The sequence below is a fragment of the Carassius auratus genome, chromosome 17, assembly GCF_003368295.1.
Source record: "Carassius auratus strain Wakin chromosome 17, ASM336829v1, whole genome shotgun sequence".
NCBI lineage: Eukaryota > Metazoa > Chordata > Actinopteri > Cypriniformes > Cyprinidae > Carassius > Carassius auratus.
The window spans coordinates 24,579,842-24,603,200 of NC_039259.1; the positions used below are offsets into that span (position 1 = coordinate 24,579,842).

The 23,359-nt window shown below is 36.1% G+C and overlaps 1 protein-coding gene across 1 annotated transcript in view; it reads left to right on the forward strand.

Moving 5' to 3' along the window:
- The window catches only part of fzd3b (frizzled class receptor 3b), a 25,607-nt gene continuing 2,248 nt past the window's right edge, over positions 1–23,359 (forward strand). The window contains exons 1-6 of the mRNA XM_026286565.1: positions 1–292; positions 1,567–2,107; positions 15,003–15,199; positions 15,893–16,910; positions 21,234–21,382; positions 22,052–22,291. Of these exons, the coding sequence (XP_026142350.1) occupies positions 1,649–2,107; positions 15,003–15,199; positions 15,893–16,910; positions 21,234–21,382; positions 22,052–22,291 (2,063 nt within the window). The 5' untranslated portion in view covers positions 1–292; positions 1,567–1,648. The remainder of the gene's footprint in view (positions 293–1,566; positions 2,108–15,002; positions 15,200–15,892; positions 16,911–21,233; positions 21,383–22,051; positions 22,292–23,359) is intronic.

The following is a 23,359-nucleotide window of genomic DNA, read 5'->3' on the forward strand; positions in this document are numbered from 1 at the left end:
TATTGGAAGGTGGGGCGAATCGGGAGTTTTGCTGTGAATATGCAAAGCCACCAGCCATTCGTGACGCTCTTCATGTGCTCGTTTCTGGTAGTTTACGATTTTTGCATCCCTCAGCGTCTCAATGCAAATAAGCGAGTGTGTTGAGGTGTAACTGTCTTTGGGAAGCTACAGCGCGCACTTCAGTGTGTTACATGAGTGTAGGTGCAGAAATCGAACCTGATGCGTAAATCTACACCGAGGCACGCTGTATTGTGTCATATGGACAAAACCAGAGGAGCTCTGCCACGGAAAGGTAAAGTTTTACATGCATAATATTACAAGCACCGTCCGCGAGTTTTAACACATATAAATGTGTTTTTATCCTTTATTTCGTAAAACCATACATATGGTCTGCTGTCCATGTCTGGAATTGAATAATGTTCAGACATGTGGAGCCCCATAATATGTGTAACATTGCTGACACTGCAGTCCTGCATGAAATATCCGAATATTCGGAATATTTTATATGTGTAATGCAATGTAAGGTGTGCTACACCCTATAATGATAATTAATATATAATCATGCTATTACTGTGTTTTCGTATAAGACCATTCCTGAAGACTTTATTCGGATTTTTAAATATCTGGTTACTGTGTTTCCTGGCTGGTTGGAGCAGGTTGTGTGTTGTAAGGGGGATGGGATATGTTTACACTGGCTTCTGTTAATTCAGATTTAACACAATCGGGATTGAGAAGGGCGTGTGAAGTGATATGTGAGAAAATGTATCATTATTTACTCACTGTCCATATTACGATTACTACTTAATAGTTTATCTCATTGAATGTGTGTGTGTGTGTGTGTGTGTGTGTGTGTGTTTGTGTGTATTAATCAACATTGGATTCATTTGCGCATTTAAATCGGAAATGCATTAAATATATCATTTGATTTGATGCATATGAATCCAGTGTTGGTTATTAATTTGTGAAGGAAGTTCATATTTCAGCTCAGACTTAAAAAAAGATTAAGTTATTTAATGCATAATAAAAATGAAGTATTTACAGTAAGATATTTTTACATTGCACTTTTTAAACATTATTTTAATGACAATGAACCAGATTTCTCCACAGAATTTCCAATAATTTAGCACAATAAAATCTTGTTCTCATTACAATAATACAGAAATAAATGCAATTTATTAAAAAAAAATTTTGCACTAATGCAATTTTCACAACAAATGCAATTTTAAGGGTTCTTAAATAGGCTCGATTTTTTTCTGTTCAAAATAAAATAGAGTTTTTTTTCCTGTTGATTTTAGAGCTAAAATATGACTCGACAGGTTTTTGTGAGGTTATCTAGATAATGGATTGTTGGTTTTGGTTTACGGCTGTTATAGCAGCTGTTTAAATGGTCTTTCCTGCTACAGGAACTGTTTACAAGCTAGGCTTTGCCAGACACAAAACTAATGAAGTAAACCAGTTAAAATAGCTAATTTGTTTATTGCACGCTTGCTTCGGATGAGTCCGGTGGTGTCTGTATTTTACAAATCCCCTTGTTTTAGACTTGTCTTTTAATATGTGTCGTTACAGGTATCCAGTATCAGTCGTAGCCACATCCTAAAGCCGATCTATTGAGGACCACCCTGATCAAAGACAGATTCTGTAGTCTTGTATGAATGTGAGAGGATGCATTAGACTGTCGAAGGGTCTGATCAAAGCGTGCACTGACCCGAGACGCCGGTCAACATCAGGTATCCATGAGGACCGGACAGGAAGGAGATGGAAGCGGTCGCTCGTAGCGGTATACCTTACACGCTGTGGTTTCTGCGTAGAGAATAAACCCTTGTGCTCACGTTTGTCCTCTCAGTCCTGTCCCGCCGTGTTCTGCCGTTCAAGCATGGGGCACATCGTGGATTTAGCTTTGCGAAGGATGTGTCTCTTCACTGCTCTGCTGGTTCTGTCCCAGTTCGCCGGCAGCCTGGGCATCCACATGGATTCGGTGGGCAGTCACAGCATGTTCACCTGCGAGTCGATCGGCCTCCGAATGTGCCAGGATCTTCCCTACAACACCACCTTCATGCCCAACCTCCTCAACCACTACGACCAGCAGACGGCCGCTCTGGCGATGGAGGTAACCATGCTTTTCCTTCTGTCTTATACAGCTGGGATTTAGAGAAGGTGGCAGGAAATCTAGGTTGCCATGGAGCTGTTTGTCGTGGAAGCTTGTGGTTCGTGGTCGGTGCTTTGATGAGCTTGAATAATTCAGACTGACGGTGGCTCTTGACAAGGGAAATAACCTTTATTATATATCTTTTTTTTAATGTGAGAGCTGAAGGATTGTAGGTGCTATTTTTAGGGGGTTGTGCATGTTAGTAGTAACATGCTGTTAAGGTGCTTTTCTTGTGATGTGATCTTGTATTATAATATATATATAATTATATATATATATATATATATTATAATGTATTTTTTATATTTATTTTATGTTTAGTTTTGTATTACAAAATAAATTTTTATATATAACCTACCAAAATTCTTGTTTTGAATGGTTATAGTGGCATATAATGCTAAAAACATACTACAGTTTTAATTTTCCTTCTCCATTTGTGTAATGCAGGACATGCTTGCTCAGGAGTTTCTCAGAGTTTTAATGTCTGCCACGGCCATTTTGATGAATCATATCCATATGAAATGCAGTGAGATCATTTTTGCCCTGAGGTTTTTTGTGTGCGTGTAATAGATCTGTTATTCATCAAGAAAACTAACTCGGGTGCTGATGTGTCTGTCATCAAGGATAGTAGATCTACTATCTCCCTATATATACTGTGTCTGTGTATTTATACTGTGTATGTGTGAGTGTGAGTGTGTGTTGGTGTGTCACACACACACACACACACACACACACATATATATATATATATAGTGAAAAATATATTATGATAAAATCTAAATAATATTATATAATGTAGAGCTGTACGATTATGACAAGAATCATAATAATAGATTATTCCCTTGAAATTGTAATTGCAATTATTAATTACGATTATTACAATTAACATTGAATGATATTTATAACATTGTTTGATGCAACTGCAAGCCGTATTTTCAGATGAAAATAAAGAAGCTGAAAACACTAACTGAAAAACTTTGTACTTTAAAAAAACTCAAATGTCAAATCTAGATCGGATTGATTTCTTTAAATTATAACAGATATATATATGAATGGTATTATAAAGTTATACTAAAATGTAAATAATGGGAAAAACCCTTAAGATAAAATGTAGAAAGAGAAAAAGCATCTTAAGTGTGCAGAATAACATAAGGGGACTTTGAACGATTAATTGCTGCTTTGAACGATTATGTAATTGTGGCATCCATAATTGTAATCGCGATTAGAAATTGGATTAATTGTGCAGCCCTAATATAATGTATGTATACTGAAACTTTTCCTCCTGCTAAATTATTAGACTTAGTTTTATTTAGATATTGATTATATTGATATCAGATGTGTCACTTATTATCCTCAATAATAAACATTAGTATAACTATTGTGAAATGCTTCTGTGGCATCTCAGGAGTGGCTCGTCTGTTGAATCCCGCTTTATTCATGTGTTAGAGGAACTAATGGTGCCATCTTCAGTTTTTTCCCGCCTCTAACGAGCTCATAATCTGCTGAGAGCTGTAATGGCTGGATTGATTTGAGGCGTGGAGTAATGCGCTTTCTCTCATTGTTTCAGTCAATTAAACACCATCTGTGTTGTGACATCACTACAGAGCAGCCGGTGTCAGTCGGTCATGTGACCCGGCCGGCCCTGAGGCTCATGGTGGCTCATCTGTCAGGGGTGTACAGTATCCCCTGTGGGTATGTATTACATCACCCCGAGATGCCCTGCTGGTGAACCAGAGCAGAGACTGTAAAAACAACACTTCCCCCTTCCCATGCTGCCTCTGTGATGAGCTAGGGTTAAATCAGTTATCTGATACACTGCTCTGTTTTATGACTTAAAATAGAAGCAATAAAGTGTTTTTAACTATATGTATGTATTTAGTGTCAATGTTTAATTGTTCCAGCATTACTGAAATTATTTTAACTTAATTACTTGCAGAATTACACATTTAGTAACATCCGTATTGTTCCCAATATTTGTAATAATATTAATATTAAATATTCTTTTGACATAAAAGTGAAGGAATTGTAATATTAATATATTTATAGATTTTTTTGTGTACATTTTTAATGTTATTGTTTTTATTCCAACTTTATTCCAAGAGTTATGCCATCAAACAAAATCAGTATTATTCCCATTATGTTTTCTTCTCTTTATTTGTACATTTGAGTATTACAAAAAATTAAATATTTTGAAAATAACATTTAAATAATGTTCCCCATATTTTTATTGATATTTGTTATTTTTCCCAAAATGGTTTAAATTGTTTGCAGATGCAGATTGCAGATTGTTCTAGACAGATTTCATGGGATGTAGCCAGTTTCTGAAAAGGTTAAGAAGCTTGTGAATTAATTTGATCTGTTAACCCTAAGTTCAGTCGTTTAGGTTTTCACTGAGTAATTATAAATGAACCAGAATATGATGTGACTGTGGCTTTCCTTCATGGAACCAAAAGCACTCAAGCTTCCCACCCTGCGCTGATTAAAGATCTCCAGGGAAACTGGTTTTGGGGTCTAAACGCCTGCATTGTGATGCGAGCAGTGATGCTGTAAGTGGGCGGAGTCTGTATGATAATGACAGACCTGTGTGTGAGGTCATCAGACGTTGGCTAAAATAAAAGACTGAGGCTGTTCAGAATGAAACACTAGCATACTGATTAATGCATGCAGCACATCATGCTGTAAAATGCCTAAAAATACTATGTCCGCTGCATACAGATAATTTGCATAATAATAAAAAATACTTTTATGGTAGTATGCTATTAGAAAAACCACCGGAATACCAGAATACTCCATAATGCACATTATACTCTGTATACTATTTTTGTTTAAAGAAAAAAAAAATCTTATTATATTTTTGTTGTTTTCCAGTATACACAACCATTACATTCTACAACAGTCAAGATGCATTCACTTGAGAGACAATGGTGATTAAGTCATACTTAAGTGTGAAGAATGTGTTTATGAAAAGTCTGCAAAAATGTATGTATGCTTACAACAAGACAAAAAAAATCAGCTAGTGGGGTAAGAAAAAATAAACCTGTTTTCCCTTAAAAAGAAGTTTAGTTTTCTGACCCCAATGGCAGATTGTTGTTTTGTTTTAGATTTCAACTTAATTATGATCATTGTTTACAGAAAACAAGACTTATGTCTTTTAAGTAAATGTCTCTTGTTTTCAGAGTGTTTAAATATTTGTGCTGGAAAACAAGATCAAAAAATTATAATGTCCAAATAGTCACATGACCTCAGTACTTTTCAGCACTTTTCATGTTTTGATCACAGAAGGATAAAAAAGAGAGACTTTTATTACTTAACGTTTTATTTGTAACATTTAATAATATATTTTTTTTAAGGTGAAAGGTCACTTAATAAAGTTATTTAATTAATAATTATATTTGTGCTGGTCTGGAATACAAGACAAAATACTATAAAATGTAATATTCAGATTGTTTTATGCTACATTGTCACATGACCTCTGCACTTTGCTTGTGTACCGTAGTTCAGAATTGCATTGCATTGCAGGATACAGTTGAATGCACATTTTGGCAAATATAGAATGCCGCTTGTGTAATCCAGGCATAAAGGAAACTTGCCACACAACATCTATACTGCAGAAATAGCACAAGTAGTATGCAAATGTCCTATTCTGGAAGATTTTCCTCAAGAAAGCAGAAGAACTTGTGAATCTGAGATAGAAAACAAGTGCTACTTTTATGCTGGCATGTATCCTGATGAAAGATAATGCATAGAATATACAAAGAACTCCCTGACAGGTAGGTTTCTTTGGCTTTTTAAGTCAAAATAGTTCAGCTCGTCTGCATTCAGTTGCAGTCTAGCTGTGTTTGAACACAAGAACACGTCCTGTGTGAACGGCCCCTAATTCTGTACGTCTTTGTGTGCATTCAGATTGAAATAATTGTAATGGTGTGTTGTTTGTCTGTAAGACCCCCTGTAGTTTCTACAGAACTGCTCTTTTTGAGATGGACTCAAATCTCTCTTTCACTCTCTTCAATTCTCTCCATCTTCCTTAACTGGGTAGAGGCTTCACCATAGTAACAAACCGTAATTGTACGGCCTCAAAAGGACAAGCTTTAGTGTTCCCAGGAAGGCGGTCCCTCGCGCTGACCTCTGACCCCTGAGGATGAAGAGTTGTCAAAAGCCCTCCACTTCAGATGGGCCTGTTCCTGCATCGGCGTTACCATGGTGCGACTATTAAAAATGTCAGGAAAGAGTGCTGAGACGAGTGAAAGACGGGGCCAGGACGAGAAGTGGTCTTGATTCAGGGCTGGATGAATGACAGGACAGAAGGAGTGTGGGAGCGGGCTGTCCTTTCTTTCTCCTGTTATTCTTCCAAAGCTCAGATGAAGGAAATCACTCCCCGTTTGGCCAATTTTCCCCATTCAAGGCCCTTGAGTCTTTCACGCCTGTGTGAAAGTGAAGGGCCGCCCAGAGCCAATTGGTGACTGCAGAAGGAGTTTATCTTTGTTGTTGTTCTAGGAGAGACAGGATGTGTTTTATTCTCTGTGTGCCCCTGCACGCCACAATTTATTCACCCGTTCAGAGCAGCCAGCGTGTTTCCGTGTCACTCACATGGACGATTCACTTCTCGTTTTGTGTCCTCATTTATAAGCACTCAATCAGTGTCTCTTTACATCTGTGAACGCAAAAACACTGGAATGTTTTACAGCATTTTGAATGCATAAGTATAGCATTCTCTCCTTAATAAATAAATATCTGTTAGGAAGGTCGATAAGATTTTTTTAATTCAGCAAAATGTCTGTAAAGACATACAGTTATTACAAAAAATCAAAGCCTATTTCAAATATATACTCTTCTATTGAGCTTTATATTCATCAAAGAATTCTGAAAAAAAAAAAAAAAAACATTGGTAATAATAGGAAATGTTTCTTTTTCTTCTGGAGTAATGATGCTGAAAATTCAGCTTTTTGTCAAAGAAATAAATTAGTTTTCAGATAATAAGATAGAGAAAAGTTATTATAAATTGTAATAATATTTCATAATGTTACTGTTTTTAATGTATTTTTGTGCAAGCCTTGCTGAACATAAGAGATCTTTAAAATAAATAAATTAATCACAGCAATATTTTAGTCTATTAAAATTATATTTTAGTTTAGTAAAAATGTTCTGTAAATTAGTAAATGTTAATATTGTTACAGTTCGTATAGGTAATATATTGTGGTGGTGTTATTTATTTATTTATTTTTACTATAAAGTCATTTAAAATTGAAGTTAAGCCAAAAGGGTTATGTAACCTTTTTGAGGAAATTGTGCATTATTTAAAAGTTAATTTTGACATTTTCTGAAGAAGTCTGAGCAGGTTTCTACCTGAGCATTCTGGCAAGTTTTGCAAAGGTGTTACTGTGGTATTTTATATGGTTTGCCAGAAACACTGGATCTTCAGCTCTTCAGCGGGGATGTGGAGCTGCAGACAGACTGATGGTGGGTCACTGCTGATGGGAAACGTCCTGATAGTATCTGACAGTGTTCTGGGCCGGAGGGAAGAATCTGTTACGTAAGGACTCTTCTACTACTCTGGCAGTTCAGACTATCTAGTGCACAGCAGTTTGTCAGAGCGTGTTAACTTGAGACTTGTAGACAGAAAGAGATGGATATGTGTTTGAATGGGTTCTCCGTGACTTCCAATCACCTTCACCATTGACCTGCTTTTATTAATGGAGTTTGCTAAGACAAGCATCACCATTATAATCACTTATAATCTGGGTTTGTGATTGGATAATAATTGTGCAAAATATCTGATGGAAATCCATCAGACTTCCACTGAATGAGAAACTTGAGCTTATTATCTACGCAAAGACAACTAAGCCTTTAAATCTACACTAGCTTAACAAACTCTGCAAATCTTATTTAGTTGACTTCTAAAATAAATGGTTCAAGACAGTACTAAATCCACATGAAATGCATTTTGTATGATGCTACTTATTTTGGTAAAATAATCAACATTTTGCAGATTCTGCAAGGTGTATGTAAACATCTGACCTCAGCTGAATATATGAGTAAATGACTGCAAAATCTGTCATTTGACCTTTAAATAATGACAGTTTTGGGAAGTGTGTCAAGCAGAAACGCAGTCATTCAGAACTGATCAGCATGACACACACACACACACACACACATCACAGTAGTGAAAGGGTGAGCAATTCTTGCATTAGAAAGACTCAAACCCTTTGACTTTCTAATCTTGAGAGAAGGTTTTCTCTCTGCAGAGTTGGTAAACTGGATTTTCCACTAGCACAAGGTCTGTTTGCTTGGCGATTCCACCTGCTCTGTGAGCGGAGGACGGGTGTGGGGGTTTTCCTGTTCGGATCTGATTTCACTCTTTCAATATGTCCAAATCCGCCAAAAAACACTGTCAGGCAAGAGTCCAGTCCAGACACCTGCATTACCCTGCAGACATCCATTATGAGACTGCTTTTGTGGACACATACTATAGTACTACCATGTTTTTTACAGTAGTCATTCAGCAGTACTATCGAAGTACCCTGGTGTTTTAGACCTGTATTTTTATAATACCATGTTTTGGACCAGATATCATGGTAATGTCATTTATTCTTTGAATTAGTGTCATGCTGTTTGATTTAAATCATTCAGTTCTTTGGTTAAGTATTAAGTTTGGCATTTCCATGATATTTTAGACATTTACTGTGGTATGTGCATGTGGTAATCGACAGCAGCACCATGATATATGTCAAACTATGAGCGTAATCGTATTTTGTTATGACATATAACCCTGCCATGTAATACCAGGGTATTCCTTAAAGTAAGATGTAAATATACCATTGTAAAAGAATATGGTAATCATTCAGTACCTCTCTTTATCATAGCACCCTGGCATTACGTTATTATTTTGATACATGTGGAATTTAATTTAAGTTCCTTGTAAATGATGTATCATGTACATAAATATGAACATGCTATTCATTCAGTGATACGTGTATATAAAAATTAAAATATTCTTTAAGGACCATGCAATATTATTTAAATATATAAATATGCTAATTATTATTATCACATCACCAGCCATTGGCAGGTGTGTCAAAAAGTTAGTTTTAGGCCCTGATTATAAGTGTTTGATCACCACTTTTGAGTTATCATTGCAAACAGTGTGTTTATATATAGGCTATATATTCTGTTTATTGTATTCAATATAGTACCATTCAAAAGTTTGGAAACACAAATGGGAAGTATGACCAAACTTTTGACCATACTGTACTATAATATATCCTATAAAGAATATCGGCTGATATATCGGTAGTGATCTTTTTTACTCCCTAATATCGGCATCGGCCCCCCAAAAAAACAATATCGGTCGGGCTCTATTTAGCATGATAATACAAAGTTTTCTTTTTGGGCATGTATCATTGTACTGCCGTGGTTTTCTTTGAATTAGTACCATGCAGTATGATTTAAATGTATGAATATTATTATTCAGTTCTGAGCCGAATGATTAAATTACCTTGGCACTACCTTCGTGTTTTGGACATATGCCATGGTATATGATTGTGGTGATCATTTAGTTACATGGGATGTCAAAGTGCAATGGTAATATCTTGATTTTTGGAAATATACCATGTAATACCAAAGTAATTTTTCAATTCCTTTTAAGTATCATGTAAATGCATTGTGGTAAATGAAAATGGCCATTGTTCAGTACTACTCTATATTAAAGAACCCTGGCATTACATGGTTTTGAACATGTCTCTTAAAATAAAACATGTTTTTGGACATGCATCATGGTAGCACATGGTATTCTTTGAAAAAGTACCACACAGTACAGATGAAATGCCATGGTATTGGCAATCTTTTGCCAACCTTGTACCATGGTGCTGCCAGAGGACATTTTTGCTTTTTTCTGAAAAACCCAAAATGGTGCCAGGTCTTGTCCAGATATCTGTGCTTCCTTTTCTACCTAATCCACACTGAAATACAGTTTGTAGACGTCTTAATGTGTTATTTTTCTCACCAAGAAGTTCTGAAGTAGCCCAGGAAGCCGTAAAAGCATGCAGCATTACTCTGAAAGCTTGAGGCTTTCAAAGGTAACCTCTATTCATCGATTCTTTAAATGAATCATGAGTCTGACAAAAGAAAAACAGGCCGAAACTTAATCCATCCATTGAAGTGTTAGAGGAGTGGCTTGGCGACTGTGAGAGACAAATGTGCTCTTTTGCACCGCTGCCAGAAACTCACCCGTTTCCTCGGGCTGCTCCTCCTACACAGTCTGGGCTCGCTGGCTCGACGACGCGGCTTTCACATCAACCCCGCAATGTTTTAATTACCATTACCGTCTTAGACATGGAGATTAGGCTAAATAATATGTATGAATCTCTCTTTTGGGAACGTGTGAGTGGTCTTGATTAATTACACCTTCACGTCTCACTGACAGGCGAACAGAAAGATCCGTTCACAGAAAACGCAACTCTTAGATGCATTAGTCTTGCTTTATTTTTTGCTGGTTATACTAATTCACAGTGTGAAAGGTGCAATGTGAAAGCTGTAGAAAAAGTAAATACTGCACTCGTCTTCCAGCAAGGGACCTGGAAAAAGTTGTCCGTGCTTATATTTTGTCACGTCTAGACTACTGTAGTGCTCTTAATGTTGTCATAAACATGTCGCTCGCTTGCAGTTAGCACTAAATGCTGCTGCAAGGTGGTTAATGAATGCCAGGAGATCATGTTACTCCCTTCTTGTCTTTTTAGGATGGTTACCAGTACAATTTAGGACACAGTATAAGCTTGTGATATATGATTTTAAAGCTCTTCATGGAATGGCACCAGAATACCTAGCTGAGCATATTAAGCCCCACAGTCCAAGTGTAATACTAACATTATCAATTTCTTCTAACACGTTTAACTTTAAACGTTTGAGATCATATTTGTACTTCCTGGCATTTAAGGACTGCAAGCTGCTATATAAATAAATAAACGAACGAACGAACACTTATGCAGCATAAGTTGCATTTTTCAAAACAGTGTCACACAGGGCCAGGCATTTACTCTGATGAGCGCAGTTTTTTAGGCTGTTCGTGCAGAAGCTGAGCTGTAGATGTGAAGTCAGTGATGTGAAAGCAGCACTGGTGTGGTGATGGAGACCTATGAGAGGCTGTTAGAGGAGGAATCGTCTCTGAGAATGGGGTCAGCGGGGTTTACACCCTCCGGGAAAGAGATGGATAGAGAGCTATCCAAACGCTCTCCCCGCTGGGAAGTTTGCGGTCATCGATTTTAAGTGCACATGCTTGAAGACGCACGCTATGTGACTGTTTACAACACACGTGTGTTAACGCACATATGGCTGCGTGCTGAAATATTAAAAGTGATTGTGCCTGTTAAAAGCATATGAGTATGTGAGGTTGAACACGCTTCAGTGAAGAAAAATCAGTTAAAAAAAATCTTACAGTTGATTTGTATTACAGTAAGTGTATATTTCATTAAATGGTTATTTTGGGAACACTTTAATAACGTCTAATTTGTTAACTTTAAAGCATTTGTTAATGATAATCGAAATGCAGTTGTTCATGTTAGTTTAGTGTTTTGAAAATGAAATTAACATTTTTAAATAATTGTTTATTATTAGTGTATTTTTAGTATATTATGTGAAAAAATTTAATATACAATATTACAGTAATACTATTTCTACAGTAATTCTACAGTGTTTATTTGAATGCTAATAACAGCATTTACTAATATATATATATATATATATATATATATATATATATATATATATATATATATATATATATAATGCTGAAATTAGCATTCAAATAAATACTGTAGAATTACTGTAGAAGTATTATTACTGTATTATATATATATATATATATATATATATATATATATATATATATATATAGTAAAAAAAATATTAGATTAAATTACCAAAGATTATTAAATACTTTAGAAATATTGATCATTGTAAGCTATTGTTAATTAATGTAGTTATCAGTTTAAAAAATGAAGCTTTATTGTGCATAAGCACCACTATTTAAGGTATAAATGTAACCCAGAAACATTTTATATATTAATTAATCTTTGGTAATAAATTAGGTAATACTTTAACATGTTATCATTAATCATTAACTTGGTTTTTGTATATATATATATTTTTTTTGGACATGCAACATATTATTCTGACAGATCATTGCTTGGCAAAGCTATTGTTGAATTGTGTCTTCATTGTAATGAATGAAGCTGTCAGCTCTGGAACAGTCTGTGAGAGACTTTGGAAAGTAGGCTATTGTTTCTACATCAAATCAGATTTTTTTTAAGCACTGCGGAATAAACGACATAGAAGAAACTTCAATGCTTGACACATTTCTGCCTCCACACAGTATATACAGCCTCTTTATAGATCTATGTGTCATTTTAATCCAGCTTTCTTCATGTTAAAGTAGTTCATCGTTTCCCAAATGTCTGTGGCTTGTTGGATGTTCAGCGCTCTTTTCCTCTTCACAAGGCATCAACTCTCAGGATTGTCTGTCTAAATTTGGCAGCGCTCCTTTTTTTGTCAGTGTTCGTTTTTTAGAACCTTTAATTCATGCTCCCTAAATAAAAGGCTGTGATCTCCATTCTGCATTCAGAGTAAGCATGCAAAAGGGCATTTCATGCTCTGACAGGGAGAAGATTCATGGCGTTCTAGTGGCGTCTCTATCTGCTCGACAGATCCACAGATTCTACTGAGAGACGGTCTGAGCTGCCGTTTGTAGTTACACCCCTGTCATTCACATGCTTTACAGAATTAGTTGCTACCTTCGAAGGGTGATTTATGAAAAACAGGTGAGTTTTGACATGTTTAAACATTACACACTAACATTAAAAAAGTCTTCATGTCTTTCACTGTAGAAAGAAAGCCAACAACATTAATGCTCATAAATAGATATATTTGCAGAGCTAGCCGTGTGTTTGTGTATTGTATGTTGTGTGTGGTGTTTCCTTCAGCATGTAGTACATGTGCCGCCACAAGGCATCCTGTCACGATATGACTGCACTATCGTATCAGATCCGCATAAATAATAAAGACGGCTGGTGTAATTCAGTTCCTCTGTTGTACCCGAGCCCGATTCCCATAAGACTACACTGTTATCTCCTCCTGAATGTACCAGTAGAGCAGGGAGTGATGGGGAGGACGCTCAAAATCAATAAAATGACCAGTCTGGCATCTACAGGGGGCAAAACATGTCAAGAGCCATTTAAATTCTGTTCGTACAGCTCAATTACTGAAGTGCATGGGGTTTCCATGCAGGAGGCCGATAGTAGCTGCTCGTGTTTCTTTTGATGTTGCTTTAATTCACTCGCTCCAGAGGCAGGGTAAATATTTTATAACCTTCCTCAAATATTGATAAAGCTTTTATTCACGGCTCATTTGCATCATACCAAATTTGAGAAAGTTATTTTGGAACTTTTTTAAGACGTTCTGGAGCTCCTCGCTGGTTTTCTCAGCAGTATGCTGGTGTCTGTGTCTTGGAGGGAAAACCGTAACCCATGCAAATGATCTGTAAATATTGTCCAACGTGGGGATTAAGTTCACTGGAGCAATCCGGCAATGTTGCGGTGTGTCAATCTCCCCGTTCTTTCCAAAAAACACGGCGGTCACAAAGGGCCAGACCTCAGCAGGAAGTGCATATGTATTGGCTAACCCCAGGTGGAGGCTTATTGTCTGTTCCTTCAAAGATTTGAATTTAAATACCCGGCTCTGCAGCTGCTCTCTCTCCCAGCATGCACTGGGCCCCTTTAGGGCACAAAAGCGTCCTTGGAGCTGCCAAACTGGCCTGTAATCCTGCTGAAGGGGCATCAGGTTACTGTACCCAGACAACTTCCTGCCTGTCTTCTTGCACCTTGAGATTCTGGGAGGCACGAAACTCTTCTCAAGGGAGAAATTTCTTAAGTGAAAACTCGAAGACATTCGTGAAAATGTTTAACATTTTTAAATGATAGAAAATGATAGTTTTTGTTGTTATCAGGGGCTGGACTCATGAAAATCTTCTAAAGAAATAAATCAAGAAATGTTTTAAGATTAATAAAAATAAATGTCTTTAATTCCCAGATTGTTTCAGGAAGTTTGTAAGAATGTTCACAAGTAAAATTAATAAAATAAAAAAAAATTGTGTGTTCTCATGTATATATTTTTAAGAAAGTCTTATTTATCTTAAGAAATTATATTAAGAAAATAACTAAGAATTGAGAAAATAAAATTTTTCATAAATTAAATAGGTTTGTTAGAAAGTGTAACTGTTAAATTAAAAAGTTTTCACATTTTCTTAGGATCTTTTTTTTTTCTTAAGATGTAATGACTAAACGCACTTGAAAAATATATTTTTTTCCCCTACCAGATTACTGTAAATTAAGCATATTAAGAATGCACAATATTTTTTACAGCATCTGGCCTGATGAAAGTACTTTTAAAGTCTTTCATGGGACTGATTGATTTGGGCATTTGAGACCAATTTTAGGTCTATTCTAACCTGAAAATATTACGATGATAATATGTTGAAAATATAAGGCCTCGATGACATCATCTGAAAAGTAGTTTCAAAAGCAGAGTGAGTTGTACTTTGATTCCACGGTCAGACATCTTTTTTCAAAGAACAGCTCACATTGGATAACATTTTTAAGTTGTCAGTTTCAATGTTTTGTTGACTTCTACCGGAGAAGTTTTCTTGCATCTCTTCCTTCTGGGCAATCTAAACTCTTGCCATGCAGGTCCAGTGGAGTTCATATTTCTCCCAGACTGCTGCCAGAGCCAAGCTGTGTGTTTTTACAAGATCTGTCATAAACTCTCTGGGTGCTTGGCACGAACTAACTCTCTGCTCTCCCTCCCCAAACAGCCCTTCCACCCCATGGTGAACCTGCAGTGCTCTCCAGACCTCCGGCCGTTCCTGTGTGCCCTGTATGCCCCTGTGTGTATGGAGTATGGACGGGTGTCTCTGCCGTGCCGGAGCCTGTGCACGCACGCCAAGAGAGACTGCCAGAAACTCATGGACATGTTTGGAGTCACCTGGCCGGAGGAGACGGAGTGCAGCAGGTACTCATTCAACAGTTTGGGAAATTTAAGGTGGTTTTTGAGAGAAGGTACAAAGTGAACATTGGCCAGTGTGTCAAGATGTGATTGCCACATAAATGCTCAGCATTTCTGAAGGTAAATAGTGCTGTAATGTTTGAACATGTTTATTCTTGGACACGGTTGATAGAAAAAGTTTTCTGACTGAAATGGTGGTTTAAGCAGATGCAGATGTTGAGGGAAACCTTTAATCTCCAGTGAAAACCAGAGAAGAATGTGTTCACAATTCAAACCAGGTTGAAATAAATCTGCAGCATATGTTAGATTAATGTTAGCAGTCAGCAGTCAAACATTCAGTGGTTATATGGAAACATACTTTCAAAGCAGTAGCTGTCAGAAAAGAAAGCATGTTTTATTACTCCAGAATCAACCTTTTAGTAGAGTTTAGTGAAACAAAACTTGCAGCAATAAATTCTGTGCAACATTTCTAGTGATTTTGTATAATATGCACCTGATGGACTTACTAGCAATCTCTTTACATGCTAGTAAGTAATCAAGAAAGAGCTTGTGTCAAATAATTAGCTTGGCCCCGGCCCTTTAGTTACTGTTGCTAGCACTGGTTGTTATTCATTTATTGTTATTGGCAACTGTATATATATATGTATATATATAATTAATATTGTATGTAAAATGCATGTCTTTGTCTCTTGACTGCAGGTTCCCAGACTGTGACGAGTCTTACCCTCGTGATGTAGATCTGCTCGTGAACGAGGATCCCACTGACCAGTCGTCCATGTCTGTTCAGCGTGACTATGGCTTCTGGTGTCCCCGCGAGCTCAAAGTGGATCCCGAGCTCGGCTACACGTTTCTCGGTGTGCGCGACTGCTCCCCTCCCTGTCCCAACATGTACTTCCGGCGCGAGGAGCTCACCTTCGCCCGCTACTTCATTGGCGTCGTCTCCATCGTCTGCCTCTCGGCCACGCTCTTCACCTTCCTCACCTTCCTCATCGACGTCACACGCTTCCGCTACCCAGAGCGGCCCATCATCTTCTACGCCGTCTGCTACATGATGGTGTCACTGGTGTTTTTCTTGGGCTTTCTGCTGGAGGATCGCGTAGCGTGTAACGCAGCCAATCCCAGCCACTTCAAAACGTCCACAGTGACTCAAGGCTCGCATAACAAGGCCTGCACGCTGCTTTTTATGGTGCTGTACTTCTTTACCATGGCGGGAAGCGTTTGGTGGGTCATTCTTACCATCACCTGGTTCTTGGCTGCTGTTCCCAAATGGGGCAGCGAAGCCATCGAGAAGAAAGCGTTGCTCTTCCACGCCAGCGCTTGGGGGATACCTGGCATGCTAACCATAGCCCTGCTGGCTCTGAATAAGATTGAGGGTGATAACATCAGCGGTGTGTGTTTCGTGGGCCTGTACGACGTTCACACTCTCCGCTGGTTCGTGCTGGCGCCGCTCTGTCTGGACGTCCTGGTAGGAGTGTCCCTGCTGCTGGCCGGGATCGTAGCGCTCAACAGAGTCCGAATGGAGATTCCTCTGGAGAAGGAGAATCAGGACAAGCTGGTGAAGTTCATGATCCGGATCGGTGTGTTCTCGGTGCTGTATCTGGTGCCGCTGCTGACCGTAGTGGGCTGTTACCTGTATGAACAGACGTACCGCTCCGTTTGGGAGACCACATGGGTGCAGGAGCGCTGCAGAGACTACCACATACCCTGCCCCTTCAAGGTAAATCAACACACAAACATATTTTAGATTTAATTTCTACTTCTGCAAGTTTTGTTAACGGGGTCATTTAATACCCATTTTCCACAAATGGCTATGATTCTTTTGGGACTTAATAAAAAGTCTGTAACATAGTTTGGTTAAAATTTCTCATTCTCATTTTTACCTTGTCAAAAAAGGCTTCGTCTACAGCAAACTGTTTTCTTGCATGCTGCTTTAAATACAAATGAGATTTGCTGACCCCGCACCTCTCTTCCGTGTTGCTCTCTGAGAGATGGTAAACTTGAGCCACATTTATGGCAAAACTTACTAACTAGCAAGGTAAGGTAAGACCAGTACAGTCTGTGCTGAAACACTACTGTCAATCAAACTACTGTGGGAGGGGCTTTGTCTGTGTGATCGGCTCGATTTGAGGAAGGGGAAATGATTTAACAAGATCAAAAAAAAAAAAAAAGAAAATCTGTGTGGATCTTTACACTGCCAACACACATTTCAGTTCAAACTACTTTTAAAAGTGCAGGTCGCATCCGAAACTCTTTACATCATTTATTTGGATAAATAATAATATTAGACTGATATAAATAAATTGTTAATAATTTTGTATTTATTTGCTCAAACATTCAGTAAAAACAATAATATTGTTAATTATTGTTACTATTTAAAATAATTATTTCCTATTTGAATATATTTCAAAATATTATGTATTATGACAAAACAGAATTTTCAGTATTTGTCTGAAATAGATATTTTTGAAACAATATTATATATTCACTTCCACTGTTGATCAGCTTAATGCATGAATAAAATGATTCATTTCTTTAAAAAAAGAATACAAATAAATTACCACAACATTTGTAATGGATATTTTATTGTACGTACTTATTTCCCTATATGTGTGTGTATATATATATATATATATATATATATATATATATATATATATATATATATATAATTTCTTATTTGGAATTTCGAAGAAAAATACACTTTTGAAATTATTTATGCCACAAAACTTACAATTACATAAATAAAGAATGAAAAGAATCCTAATAGCAATACCCAGTGATTGATTGATTAATTGATTGAATTTATTAATAAATATGTCCTTCCCTGTATTTTTACAGTCAACCAATATATTCTTAAGCTAATATTTAAAACCTTAAATAATAAAACTATTAAATTTTAAGTAAATCTCAGAATAAAAATCCTTTTTTTATACTGTATATGCCTAAATTTTAGAATATTGTAATATTTATAATGATTGTTTTTTTAATAATAATGAAGATTTTTTTATAAAATATTAATTAGTATTAAAAATAATATACATATTGGATATTTATCATTCATATCAGCCTTAACATGAAAATAATGATTGGCTTATTGATATTGTCAATAATTTTAAGAGAAGAGACAGAAGAAGGGTTGTGTATGTTATATAGTGTTGTACACATTTTATATGTAATATAACACATTGCATTTTTATATTGAAAGTTGTGGCATCAATGTTCTGTGTTCATAATATCATTTCTACTGGAAAGATGAGTCTTTAAGCACTCATATTAATGTTTCTGGCAGCTAGAGAGGCAGATGTGGTTTAGTATCGTACCTCCCACTTTTCCTCCCCTGGTTTCAGCTGTTAGCCTCCTCCAAGTGTTGCACCAGTGTTTCTAATTCTCTTTATGAAGATGGAGACATCAGATGGAGAGGCAGTAGAAGTGTGTGATTGATTTACTGTACAGCTGCTTTGCTGTAGCTGACTGAATGAAGATGATTGTAGTAAAGCCCTGCGTTTGCTGCAGATATCCATGTTAAAGGTTCTTTTGTGTTGTGCAGTGAATGAATGGTGAGATACGATCCGGCGCAGTGATGCATGAGGCATTTTTATTACAGTGTAACCGTAGCCGCTCGGCCTCTCCCTGCACACAATCATAAACGGATCCGAGCCCAAGCGTCACGTGATGCAGTAATTCTCTCCCTCCCCTCCGGCGATCTTCTCCGTCTGCACCATCGCATGCTCTCTCGTAAGATGAATGCCTACATTTAACGGGGTCTTACTGTCTGAAAGAAGCCAGTTGGCACTATAGCAACAGAACACTATATGAGTTGTTAGGACCTAGAAAAATCATATTCATACAGTGTATGGGTGTGATTGAGAAACATTGCATATTGTGCATTATAATTTATTATTAAATCATGTGCTATTATAAATGTATTTTCTATTCATATACATCAAACCTTTTTTATAATATTTTAAAATAGTTTATTTTTATTGTCAAAAAAAAATGGATGCCATTTTTAGTATTTATGTTTATTTTTTATTTATGTCTTGGAAGTTTTTTTTTTTTAATGAACTTGAGGATTTCATGTTCATATTTAAAGAGGTATTAAATTAATAAGACTTTTAAATTTAGTAATATGTAAATAATTTATTGATCAATAAGACTTTTAAATTTAGTAATATGTAAATAATATATTGATCAATCTATGTTTCTATTTAGTCCGTCTGTGCATAAATGTGTCACCATATTTTTTTTACAAAAAAAAAAAAAAGAAATAAATATAATTAAATGAATTAAAATGTCAGAATATGTTAATAACATGCATTTTAAAATATTTAAGTTCATCATTTTTGTAATATTTATTATATATGTAATGGCAATATAATGAGACAACACTCATTTATTCCTAATATTTTATAGAAATATATAAAGTTGTCTTGTTTTTATATTGGTGGGATTTTTATATTAGCAGTGTTTTCTGTATGTAATATATTTCCTGTTGGCCAGCGGTGTTTCAGGTGTATCTTTTCAGATACAATGCATGTGTTTATTTCCTCTCGGTGTCTTTCTTCACTGGGCTTGTTAAATCACGCTGTGCTGCCTGTATTGTAGCGGAGGGGAGATCCAGCTGAAGGACAGACCCCTGACCTCCTGCTGTGATTAAAGGTGCTCAGGCCTGTCATTACCTTTGATTGGCTCTGCATGAGAGTCTGTGAGGTCAGATCACACGGCCGTTCTGTGAAAGTGAAGCACTTGAAGGATGGAGGATGTCCGTCATTGACTCCCCAGTATCTGCTGATCTGAAGACATCCTGGTTTATGTTAAGGAAGGGAATGTGTAGCTTTATTAAAATGTTTAGTCATTCAAAAGTGTGGAATTAAGCTGAAGCAATGCTGCTTTCCAGTTTTTAAGTTGAGAAGGGATAATTATTCATTAATAATTATTTTCATGGTCAATTTGTTTGGTCCAAACCCAGCATTTCACCCCAGAAAGCTCTTATTTTATTCAGCCCCTATATAGACAGCCATTAATAATAAAAAAAAAAAAAAGAGTTAAGATAAATGTGTGAAATATTATCTGGATAATTTTCTAGTTTCTGCTAAGTTGCCGCATTTTACGTTTTTCACCTTTGCTGTAATATTTAATAAAGTTTACTGTATTTTTTATTTCTAACAATTTAAAATCATGATTATAAAAATTAATGTTTAAAAAAAACATATGTTTATATATATATGTATGTATGTGTATATATGTTTTTTTATACACACATATATATATACACACACAGATACACTTAATAGACTTTAAACTTTACACAATTTAACAGATTGCAAATTGCAGCTTATAAACAATGTAATAATCCTTTCTTATATATTTATTTGTTACAAATATCGTATTTTTTGTATACCTTGAAAGCGATGTCATTTTGAATAAAAGTATCTCCCAAATGCAGGCTTGCCATAAACATAAAAAGTTACCTTTATCCATATTTATGACTATTAATCAGCAGTAAATGGTGCATGAAAACTGAATTGTACATTCAGCTTAATTAAGACTGATTTGCTTTGAATTATAGATGCCTCACGTTTCCTGCTATGACTCTCCACGCTCCAAGTAAACGTAGAGTTTTCCTCTTATTTCTGCTCCTCGGTTTTATCCTTGTAAATATGATAATCCTGACATGTCTTGAAGGCAGCATACATTAGTAGTTTTCTGTGAATATGTTTCGGTGTATGTTAATGTGTACCAGAAAGATCCCATGTCATCTGTTGATCTGACAGCCTGCAGAGATAGCACGTTTTCTTCCTGTGTGTGTGTGTGTGTGATGTATGCATAAGTGCAGCATCAGGTGTGTTAAGTGTGAATTAAATATGAACTGAAATACTAATAGTATCAATGATACTAAAATATCAGTGTAAAAGCTGTCAGAATAGTTGTAATAAACGCTGCAGCACCAGAGTGTGCTGAGTGTGTGTGTGTGTGTGTGTGTGTGTGTGTGTGAGCCTGAGGGAAGCGATCTGAAGATGATCATCATCTCTGTGTGTAGGTGGAGCAGACCAGCAGGCCTGACCTCGTCCTGTTCCTCATGAAGTACCTGATGGTGCTGGTGGTTGGGATCCCGTCGGTGTTCTGGGTGGGCAGTAAGAAGACCTGCTTCGAGTGGGCCAGCTTCTTCCACGGCCGCAGGCGCAAAGAGTGAGTTACAGTACCTTCCTCATTCTGCTTCACTTCACAGGAGAAAAAAACTAGACACCATCAAGTGCTATGATTGTATGCACTGAATTCTAAAATTCAATATATTACTTCTATTATTTTTATGTAATTATAACACACACACACATGCGCGTACACACACAAAGGTTTTTTTGCACATTTTTACCAATAAATTTCCAGATAATTTTCATGACCTAATGTTCCATTATTTTACAATAAGAATAAAAATCTTTTAGAATTTATCATAGAAAAAGTTAAATTAAAAGAAATTATTTTATTTATATATTAGTCACACACACACACACACACACACATATATAAATACATTCTTAGATTCAAGATCTGAATTCTAAAATTCTGTAATATAAGATTATCTATGAAATATAATATTAATATATTTATTTGATGTACATTCTTAATTTAGGTGCTATAATAACATGATATATTGATAAAATATTACATATTTTATAAAATATTAAATATTTAATGTATATAAATTTGTAAGTGTCATTGATTATTCCACTTGTGTTTAATTTGAATCTTTTAATCTGATTAGAAATGTTTGTTTATTGACCTGTATTTGAACTGACTGACCATGTTGTTGGCATGAAGATGCTGATAAATGCATTCATGTGTTTGTCTGTTATACAGCAGCGGCGCGGTGAACGAGAGCCGGCAGGTTCTGCAGGAGCCAGACTTTGCTCAGTCTCTGCTGCGAGACCCCAACACTCCCATCATCCGTAAATCCCGCGGGACGTCCACTCAGGGCACGTCCACCCACGCCTCCTCCACACACCTGGCCATGCTGGACGACGTGCGAAGCAAAGCCAGCAGCATCCACAGCAAGATGAGCAGCTATCACGGCAGCCTGCATCGCTCCAGAGACGACAGGTCTGTTCAGCAGCAGCTCGACTAACGCTTTAATGCCACAGACATCCAAATATGATTTACTAATGCCTATGCATACAGCATACTCACATACAGACATGTACACTATATGTGACCCTGGAGCACAAAACCAGTCTGAAGTCACTGGGGTATAACTTTAGCAATAGCAGAATTTACATTGTATGGGTCAAACTACTGATTTTTCTTTTATGCCAAAAATCATCAGGATATTAAGTAAAGATCATGTTCCATGAAGCTATTTTGTAAATGTTCTACTGTAAATATATTAAAACTTATTTTTTGATTAATAATATGCATTGCTAAGAACTTAATTTGGATGACTTTAAAGACGATTTTCTCAGTATTTAGATTTTTTTGCACCCTCAGATTCCAGATTTTCAAATAGTTGTAAAATATGTATGCATGTCCAGTTTTATCCAAAAACATGAAGTAACTGAGCTACTTAATTGCTTGCATCATCACAAAATCTAAACCATGATATTTTCATCCTGTTCTTATATATATAATATATATATGTATGTGTAGAGATGTATAAATAAAATCAAGTAGCTGAGTTTTGCTATATACTGTAGTTTTTGTAACATATTGATTGCATTTATGAAGATATTTAAAATATTTAATGAGATATTTAAAATCAATTATTGCATAATTATATGAAATGTAATATTTAACTTTAATAGATATGTCTTGGTGTATGTGTATATTTAATTTTATTATATTATTAAATTCAGAAAAAATATATTTCCACTTAAGTAAAACAAAAATGTGCTGTTTATTAAAGTACTTTGTAAATATTGCATTTTTCTTAATTATATAATAAGTGTATACATGTGTTTGTATTATTATGCATGTCATAATTAATTATATACATATGAAATGCATATATATGTATATATATATAACATTTTCTGTGCCACTGACCCCAACTTTGTAACCTCTGTTCTAATGCGTGTCTGTTGAGCTTCCTCAGAGATTGTCATATAGCTGTGCTTGTTTAGACACGTAGACATATGTTTAAAGAAGCCTGAACTCAAATAAGCTTTGGGTTTT